The sequence below is a fragment of the Nicotiana tomentosiformis genome, chromosome 2, assembly GCF_000390325.3.
Source record: "Nicotiana tomentosiformis chromosome 2, ASM39032v3, whole genome shotgun sequence".
Lineage (NCBI taxonomy): Eukaryota > Viridiplantae > Streptophyta > Magnoliopsida > Solanales > Solanaceae > Nicotiana > Nicotiana tomentosiformis.
The window spans coordinates 26,708,486-26,719,261 of NC_090813.1; the positions used below are offsets into that span (position 1 = coordinate 26,708,486).

At 35.8% G+C, this 10,776-nt stretch overlaps 1 protein-coding gene across 1 annotated transcript; it reads right to left on the reverse strand.

Moving 5' to 3' along the window:
- Positions 1–3,740: 3,740 nt before the first annotated feature.
- On the reverse strand, positions 3,741–5,428 carry LOC104098820 (protein ELC-like). Its single transcript, XM_009605651.4, has one exon. The coding sequence runs from the start codon at positions 5,216–5,218 to the stop codon at positions 4,004–4,006; it is 1,215 nt and encodes a 404-aa protein (XP_009603946.1). The 5' UTR covers positions 5,219–5,428; the 3' UTR covers positions 3,741–4,003.
- Positions 5,429–10,776: the final 5,348 nt, after the last annotated feature.

The window sequence follows — 10,776 nt, forward strand, 5'->3', positions numbered from 1 at the left end:
ATACTAGTATTATATTAAAAGCATGAACCCCTAAATTGAAAAGTTAAATTACTTTAATACCCCTAAATAAACGAATACTAATATATTAAAAATAAATTTAAATAAAATAAAACTGATATAATTTAAGTGTATTTTCTTAAAAGTTGTGTTTGTTCTTACTAACAACTAAGTTTACTTTCAAAATTAGTTGTACCCGTTGGCTTTCAAAAAGCCTTGTTCAACCATTGCCTTGAAGGAAAAAATACTTGCCTATATTCAAAATATTTAATTCTTCCTATCAAGGGGTAGGAAAAAACCACTTATTAGCTTTTTCCTGACGCCTACGAACAATTACAAAGCCACGCTTCATATCTAAAGGAATTTAAAAAATTATCCGGTAATGATAGTTGATAGAGGAAAAGACGGCGTTCAAAGTCCTAAGATAATTTAAAGAGTATAAAAGATTGTGTTCTTCAAGCCTATATAGCATAATGTTGTTGTATTGTATTGGAGAATGAATTTAATGCAAACTTTTGAAATCTTATTATGGCCTAAAATTCGGACACACTGGTTTATTGCATTCCACTGGCTTGAGGAGAACACAGCTGTGAACTCACAAATATAAAGCAACTTCTCAGAGAAAGGAGAAAAAGAAAACTATATTAAATGTTCAGCACAATTGATGACGAAGTCGGATCGATGCTTCAAGATTTGGATAACATATGTTGGCAAACTTGGTACAACTTCTTGAAATTTGGAAATCAACATCAAAATTGCCATATATTACACACTGATAATGACGATAGTTACTAGGAAGAGTTGCAATGAAGAAAGAAATAAGATTTTGTGTAGAAGTCAGAAAGATGACAACCTTATGTTTGGAGAGATGAAACGATCTACGCACCATGCTTGAATAAAAATCTGTCGAGCAACTTGGCAAAGAATCTGCAGATCACATCATTTTTCAAAGAAATTGAACTGGTTTGGTGTCAAGATGACGGGTTCTATTTGCTCACTCAACTTATAATTTACATTATTAAATCCTATCTTTAGTTTATAAAATTCAATAGATGTTTATTATGCGATGATCTCACGATATATTCTATTTAAATACTGAAAATTGATTAGTTGTGTCTGAAATTAAGAGATTGTTTTAAAATTGTACGACATGAATCAGGGCGACACTAAATGTTTGATAAATAATTCCCTTTTTTCTTTTGTACAATAAAGCTCCGATTTTTCTAAACTTAAAAAACCCTATTTCTATTTTAGACATCTCAAAATGTTAACGTAATTCAACCGTCAGACAGCTATCAAGCTTCAAGAATTCAAATCTAATGAACAATTTCAAGATGTCTATCATACTACTAACTTTTCACTTCAATAACCTTTTTTTCATTATCACTAATATAATATAATATGCATGTCAAATAAATAGCTTAGACTCTATGTCCAATCAAATTTATATGAGATGGACAGAAAAACTTATACGATTCTTTATATAATGCAAAGTACATGAGAAGCTCCAAAGCTGAACATAACCCACTGCTAGAAAACTATGTACAAAGGGAAATGAATCTGAAAAGAATGTTATCACTATATCTATACCTTCTCAAATAGCCACTAAGAACCATCCAAGTGCAATTCTCTACTTTGTACAGTTAAACAATTAACAAAAACTGTTCGATTATTGATTGTTTTGTAGGGAATGGATGGCAGCTGAATTTTAGATGACATTTCAACAACTGGGGAATCAATGGAATCAGCCAGTTACTAAATTCATTGGAATCTTATACATTGGATGACAGTAGAGAGATTCCCTAAGATGGAAGGTGGAGAAGAATGGAATCTTTTCTGTCAAGAGCTGTTACAGCATGCTGCAGGAAAGGGTGATAATTGGGAAGTGGAGTGGCCATGGAAGATGCTTTGGTCATTGAGCAACAGCAGAAGCTAATATTTTGTCAAAAGTATATATCACCTGCACCTGGTTAATGACTTTTTGAAAGTGACAGCAAGACAGGAATCAACATCCAAACTACAAGCAAAAAAGTACCATATTCTCTCATGATAAAGTATTCAATTTTCTACTCAGTTTGCAACTAGTGTCAACAGTAAATGTCGAATCCGAGACTTGTACTTCAAGATAATGTCTATCCCAGGCTTCAATCATTTTTGCTGGAGATGCTAAGCTTGACCGAATCCGTGAGCATAATTTAATCTCAAGACTTCTAGATCAAAATGCCCAGGACATAATACCACTAAAATCCTATCATTCTTTGAATTCCATTTTCCAGATGAAATAGTTCGAAATTATATATTAAGCTCTTACCCTTTTCAAAAGAATCCTGCACTCCATAGACCCTCAACTTGAAGCCAAATTCATCATCCATACAAAGGACAGTTCATCACTATAAGTTATTCTAATCATTACCAATTGCAGGTCCTCATTAGACGCCACCAAAACATAGAACATATTAACCAACAAACTCCATCCCAGAGAAAAAAAGATGTGCTTCTGGTCCCCCTTCCCCAAAAGAACCTAGAAAGTATGGAAATTGAACAATCATATAGCAATAATAACTATATGTATCAGAACAAATTACTTATTTTCTTATGTAGAAGAGAGTTTAGAACTACTCTTATCTTGTTTCTTACTTTTGATTGTTGCCACGCATATCTAGTTATCCTGTTGAATATTAAACTTTTGGCCTACAGTGATAGTGACAAACAAGCAACAGTTTGGATCTTGTACTCGTTTACTTCATAAGTGCTTAGTGGAGATGATTGGTTGGCAACAGCTAGATAATTGTAATTGTGGAAATGCCAAGATGTGGGCGAAAAGTATCTGATAGAGATAAACTAAATAAAATGGAAGGTTTTAGGTGATGAGGCTCCCCGGTCCAAAAATTAGGAAACGAGCCAGACCTTGAGGTGCATGAAAACCTAAAATGATTTCTCCTCTTGAAAGACTAAATAAAACTACTTCAAGAATGTGTATTGATTAAAAATATATTTCATGTATGTTTTATTCTTTACGTTTAACAAAGTCATTATAAATCTAGTGATTTTCTCTAAAAGAGTACATTCTTTTGATAAGTCTAAACTAACCTATGTATTTTTTTCATAATGTGGTTTAAAAACTACACAAGAATGTATTCGACAAGGAGTTGCACAGTAGTTTTTCCCCAGCCAAAGTTCCTGGCCTTGGACCAATGAGTGTGATTCCATGTCACAGCAAATCCATGCAGACATTTCATATAAACGGTATTTACATCACTCCATGCTCCAAAATACTAAAAACAAGAGCTGTAGTCGCAAATGTCCCTCTATTCCACTTCATATGACATTCTTCCTATTATGGACGTTCCAAGAATTTTAACACCATTCTATTTCTCTTAAGACTTTCACTATTCTACTGTTGCTTTAGCATTTTCTTCCACTCTCACTAAATAATCTTTGAACTCGGTGATTATAATGATTACCCAAATACCATCAGATGGAGTAACTTCTACAATTTCATATACAATGCAAAGTTCTTGAGGAAGTCCTAAACCTAACATGCCCCATGCTAGAAAATAAGACCACAAAAAAATACAAAATGTATCGAACAGAATGTTGATCACTATACCTATACCTTCTTAAATCATGCACTGTTCGAGTTCTCATACTGCAATTTAAAATATTCCTCGGAAGAAGAAAGAGTTGGAACCTCTAACTACTCATTTTTTAGAGTGAAAGCAAACTAATCATTGGTCCCAATGCCATGAAACTTGCAATGACTTGATAAAGAAATGAAAATTGTGGATATCAGTGGCAGGGTAAAATCCCTTAAGTATGATTATACTTCAGTAACAAAATGATACAATCAATAAACCAAAATCTAACACCCACGCCAAAATGTAGTGTCAAGATCTATTGCCAGGGATATAGCACATTGACAGATTATTCACAAGTAAACCAACCTTGAAAACCATATTGACCTTCAGTCTGTTGTGAACAAGACTGCAAGTGATTCTGACATCCATCACAATGCATAAGGCGACGATGCTCTAGAAGCCATATTAGCAACTTGAGCCTGCATCTGAGCAGCCCTAACCTTTGATGCAGTGGCACGATGAAAGAATTGCTCGCGTGACAACGACCTAACATTCCTCAAGTACTGATCAAAAGGTATTGTCCCGTCCTGTATAGCTTTGTCCAACGAATAAATCACATCCTCGATAGCCAAATCAGACGCCGTGCAATCCAGCATCTGCTTAGAAAGATTATCACACGGCTCAAACGCTGTATCCACATCCACATTCCCTAAATTGGTCAATTTAGCCTCGTTTTCCCTCAGCCATCCCTCTAATACATCACTATTCATCAGAACCATCTGCAATTGCTGCTCTAAGCCCTCTTTCTCATCCTGCATTTCCTTTAACCCTCCGTTCAATCGCTCCTCACGCTGCCTCAATACTCCTTGAGCACTAAACAACCCCTCCATATCTGCCTCCCGCGCTTCCCTCAACCCTAATATATCAGTATGCAGCTTAACAACAAGTTTATCTATGGCATTCCTCTTATAAACCTCCGACGGATCGTCCATTATCCTGCCCGTACTACCACTCCCATAAGGTGATTGTGGAAATGCCCGAGGAGGTATTGCGGGCCGAATTACAACACCCGGTCCAACTGGCGAATTATTATTCGAAAAACTCGTACTGGGCGGAGGATGAGGGCTCGGGCTAGGGCTAGGGTTAGGGGTTGAACGACGCTGGGCATAAAGCGGAGGATCACGGCCAAAGAAATGACTCAAATTACGAGCCAATTCGGCGAGATTAGAGCTAGGGTAAATCCAATTCTGCAAATAAGGGATCGATACGACCCCCGACGGATTCACAAACTGATGTGGACGCTTGATGATCATATCGCGCGTGGGATTCACGAACACCAAAGGCGAGTGGCGAGGGTAAGATTCCATAAGCCAAATAATAACGGGGATGTTGTACGTGACGTCTTGATAAACCATCGGAACAGTGCCGTCGGCTTGTAAGAGATTAACGGTGCGGCCATCGTTGTGAGTGAAAGTAGCGGTTTTAGGCTGAAGTGAAGGGTAAGTTTCGATAAGCGACAACAGGTGCTGCCGGATTAGCCATTTGACGTCTTCGGTGTACGGAAGTGCGGATGGGCCGCGCTGTGAGAGGACGCTGCTGAGGAATTGTTGAGTGTATTGGGCGGAATTCGGTGGCGGCATCATCGGAGATCGAGGGTTTTGAGGTGAAAAGTGGATCTGTGGGGGGATTTAAGGAGAGAAGAAGAGAAAAGGTTGCTTCGAGAGATAGTGTAAACCGCGTACGGCGTGTCGAAGGAGTTTTGAGGGAATTACTGGGAAATTTAACGGAGGAGTAAGGGGGAGGAGAAACGAAGAGGTGACATATATTTGAGTTGATTCCCTATTAAGAAATGGCTAAATACACTACTTTTATTTGAGCCGAGGATCTATTCATAAAGCTTTTCATATAATTAGCATAAACATTAGTAACATTTCATTTTCTTGGACATCCAATTTGGTCCCTCTCCTCTTGGGTGTTTATCGATAAACTCATGGTTTGGATATGTAGATAAATACTCTTACACCTTATTATTGGACATATTTAATGTACTCTTTTGAAATAATTCTTATTAGTAATTCATAAAAAGTTACATCCTATTATGCAAAAGTTGCAATTAGATTTAATAGATATCCCACCTATCACAATGTTATTTACTCTTACTTCCAACCCAACCCACTCCATCCCCACCCCACCCTCCCCACCCCCCACCCCCACTTTTAATGTTAAATTTTGATTACAAATCGCATAACATACTTAGGATGCGTGTAAAATGTATTAGACCTAATATTTATACCAAATCAATTAATGACTTACTTTACATAACTTTATTTGATAAGTGGTAGGCATTGGTTTTCATACTTAATATCTGAAAGTAGCGGTGTTCATAAAAATCCGAAAATCCGAACCAAACCAAAAATTCGAATCAAATCGACTAAAAAAACTGATACTTTTTCGGTTTGGTTTAGTTTTGGTTTTGAATTTTAAAAACAGACCATATTTGGTTTGGTTTTGGTTTTAATCAAAAAATAACCGAAAAATCCGAACCAAACCGAATATAGAAGTAGCTATTTAAAATTTATCATTATACCTATATATATGTATATTTTTATACAAAGTTTCTAAAATTTTATGTTATATTTTAATAGTTTGCACTTTTAGTCTAGTTCTTTGCTATTATAACAATCTAGTTCTTTGCATTTACATTCTAGTTTGATTAGTAGTTTTCTTTTGCTAAGTACAAGTATTTATTTCATGTTAAAAATAATTTATTTTTAATTGAGTCCTAAAATTATTCATCACTATTTGGTTCAATTATCATCAATATATCTTGGTAAACGATAGATTTCTCAAAGAGCAATTGGTTTAATAGTGTTATATTGAAAATGTAGTCGCCGGAATATGTGTTTGGTAGTGTATATCTCATATTTAAGAAAAAATCAATAAATAACCGAAAAATCGGCAAAAACCGAATTAATAAAAAAAACCGACTTAATTGGTTTGGTTTGGTTCCAATATTTGAAAAATCGACTAACTTGGTTTGATTTCTTTTTAGGGAAAAACTGTCACGACCCAAAGCGTGGGGCCGTGACGGGCACGGATAATATTTTTGTCTATCACTTCATTCTAAAAACTTCAACAAAATATTCTTTTACTTTTAGCTCCCCTTGCTTCATCTCACTGACTCTTCGGAATGCCTAACATTCTCCTTTTTTTTTACTTGAGGCTGGAGTCATACTAAGGTAAATATTTATCCATTCTAGGATTCCACTGCCTATCTTCTGAAATTTTTGAATATTCTAGTATTCATATCTGACTGTACTATTCTAGAGTTCACCATCTGGGTTTTTCACAAGGAGATCTATTACCGCATTTGCACTATCTTCGGAATTGTTAGCTAATGATAACAATACATCTACCATTTTTGGGTTACTTTAACCCCGGCTGGATCCTGATATCCTATTTTTCTCTTAAACTATATTTGCTGGCTCCCATATAGCATAATTGAGATGAGTGTGGACAATTGTATATAACTCTATTACTGTTGAAAATAACTCATAATGCTTGTATTTCTCTACCTTAATTGCAAATACTGATAATCTTCATTAACTAGGTACCTTGTGCCCTTCTTCATCTTGCTTCTTTTACTTGCCGAAACTTGTATCTACCTTTTGATTCTCTTATTTCTTTTTACCATATGGGTAGATAGATATTCTTGCCTTATGGCTCCTTATCAAGAAGCTTACACATCTTAGTACACACATGATCTGCTGAAGACCTCACATTTACTCATCATAAGCATGATGCAAAATCGAGTTCCTCTAACTCAACTCTTCCACTGCCACATTCAATCTCTTACCAATTGTCTTTCTGAATGTAGGTATCGTTGTATTACGAATAAAATAAAATTTAGGAGTTTGAATTCTTACAACTGAGCTCTACCACACGATCTAGAGTAAGAAGAAAGAGTGACAGTCCTAAATGCCCTGTAGCCTCCTCCTTATAAGTGTGGTGCACAACACACCCATAAACAAGACTCTACTAGATACGGCTTGTAGACTCCTTAGGACAAAACTGCTATGATACCACTTTTGTCACGACCCAAAATGTAGGGCCACGACGGGCACCCGGTGCCTAACTCAACCGAGTGCCAACGTAACGTATCCTTCTTATCATACTATCATGGGTAAATGAACCGGAAAGGCCATCATGAGATAACTAAAATTAAACATAAGAGAATACTCCACATGGGATGATCCAACATGATATAGAAGCCTATGCATGCGACATACGGGGCTATAAGAGCGACATGATCATTTGTATACTCAAAACATAGGCCCACAAGGCCATACAAGTATCCATATATATGACAACTGTCTACAAGCCTCTACGAGTACATAAATGTCATAAAGTTCGAGATATGGCCTTACCATATCAATCAATATATGTCCAAATCATACTGACCAAAATGGCAACTCCGGAGCAAGTGGAGTGCACCAACACCTTTCGCTGAGCTGATAGCCTACTAGGAGGACTCTAAATATGTCTATCGGGACCTGCGGGCATGAAACGCAGTGTCCCCAGGTAAAAGGGACGTCAGTACAAATAAAGTATCGAGTATGTAAGGCATAACAGTAGTATATAAAAGACATGAATGAAACATGGAGTAAAGAACTCAACCTGTAATTCTGAATAGCTCTGTGAATCATGAAAAATTTATAATGTCATGCATGTGCGTATAAATATTGTACCATGCGTAGGTATATACGTACATAAAATCATCAAGCCTATGAGGGCATCCTATCATATCATCTAAGTCAATGTAGGTGAAATCATCAACGTATACCAGCTGATCAAGTGGTGGTGCATATATAACGCCATAACCTTTCCTCATACCTCATATACATATAATATACGTGTATATAATGTCATCTGGTCATGGATAAATATACATGTATAAATGAATGCAATGCATAATGAAGTAAGTCAATAAGATCTCTCGGAATGTCATGAGACCCATGAACATATGATATGATAGTAGGACATATGGGTAATTAAGAACATAGGCAACCCTAGTACTTGTAGGAATAGAATCATTTGTGAAAGTTGTGTGCTTGTCGTTTCGTTGTATTATATGAATCATGCCAAAAGGAAAGAAGGGATAGCCTTAATATACCTCAACTCCATTGAGTCCTTAATACCTTCCAAGCAATTCTTCAAACAACTCAACTCAATCTACCATAGCATAAGGAGATTCAAAATTCGTATTGAGTAAAGGCTAAGTCTTCAACTTAAACTAGTAGCTCGTTTATGTAAATTTGGGCAGCATCTCCCTTGTAACAAGAGCCTCCTCAAATACCATATACCAACAAAAATGACCAGAGAAATCCAGCAATACATAATTATCAATAACAAGACACCATATAACAACAACAAGTCACAATTATTTCACGACGAGCTACAAGCCCAATTGGAATCCGTATATCTCATATCACCCCTTATAGACTTCTTACTTTAACTTACTAGTATCATTAACATGATAATGAAGTCATTCATCAATGATTCCAGCCTTATACCATATATTTATAACAAAGAAAACAATCCACAACTCCAATTATCCTCAATAAGCAACTTTATTCACTAGTTCATGTCTAGTCCATCCATTTAACTTAATCAATGTCAATATAACCTTAAGCACATGCAATAACACAATATACATACCTCCTACAGTAGCTTCAAGTCAAAATTCAAGTTATATTTAGCTTACAACAGCCCTCAATGGCAATACAACACCATAGAATTGACTTAAGCTAATCTTCACTTCCAATCTCAAGTTTCGTATGCTTCGTTCACCAATTCACTTGATAAACATATAGACATGCATAACAACAGAAACCATATCATAATCAAGTTATTTTTCCCATTTTCCAGCCATTTATAGTTCATGGAAACAACCTTTCCAAAACAGTCCATTAAAACCCATAACATCTCAAACTATTTCAAGTCTCCTCTTGTAGTATTTTGCTCAAATAATGCAACCAACACACAAACAACTTCAAGTACATGTAGTAGGATTTTATACTAACCTTAAACAGTAGAAAAAACACGAAATTTCATCCAGGCACAGCCCACCACTATCCTTAATAACACCGCAATACTATAGGTGTTGTATTCTCTTCTTGAATCAACTTTTGGTGTTCAAATTGGTGTGTAAACACTTGTAGTTCGCCTTGAAAATCTAATATATATGAAAGAGCGACTAATTATTACCTTAATCAACAAGAACAACATGAAATCTGAGGTTACTTACCTTTGAAGAACACTCCAAAACAGCCACAAGACGAAGAACTACGATCTAGCAAGCACCACGAGATTTCTAGCATTGGATTCATATTTTCATCTTAGGTTTTCACCCTAGAATCATGGAGGAACCATTGGAGAGCATTTAGGAGGATTTAGGAACTGTTTTGGACCAGAAAATTGAGTTAAAACGAAATAGAATTGATTTATATACAAGCTGGAATTTTACCCCGAATTTGTGGGTCTCATGGGTGTTGCTTGCGCAGTCTGGCGAAAACACGAATATCTCTCTACTCCGATGTCATATCGACGAACGGTTAAATTTGCTAGAAACTAGACTCAAATACCTTCAATTTGGTATATAATATGACCCAAAAATACCTCATATATCACATGAAATGTATTGCTCAAAACGCTTCATTACAAGACAAATCCTTAGTCTATTTTTCCGCAACTTAAATCTGATTTTTTCCAAACTTTATATCCAAACATCATATATATTCATATCACGACTTTAAAATCATTTAAATCATGATTAACAAGTCTCATATTCATCTTAACTTACTTAAGACTTCGGTAAACCTTTCTTATCCTTGTAGAAGGATTTCGTCCTTTTTGAGCTTACATTAGTTAATCCTATAATGACAGTGACGTCTAAAGTACGGGGTGTAACATGTCCCCTTAGAAACATTTGTCCCTGAATAATAACTCTTAAAGGCTTGCAAAAATTGGACGTAACATCATTAAATCACTTTATATACTTTCAAGGAGGATCTCATTTTCAAGCTTTACATCAATTGACTTACGACGTACTTTCACGTACAAAAACATGGGGTGTAACAAAAACTTATCCAAACCGAACCATGAACATCCCTATCTGAAAGACATATAAAAACTATCCCTT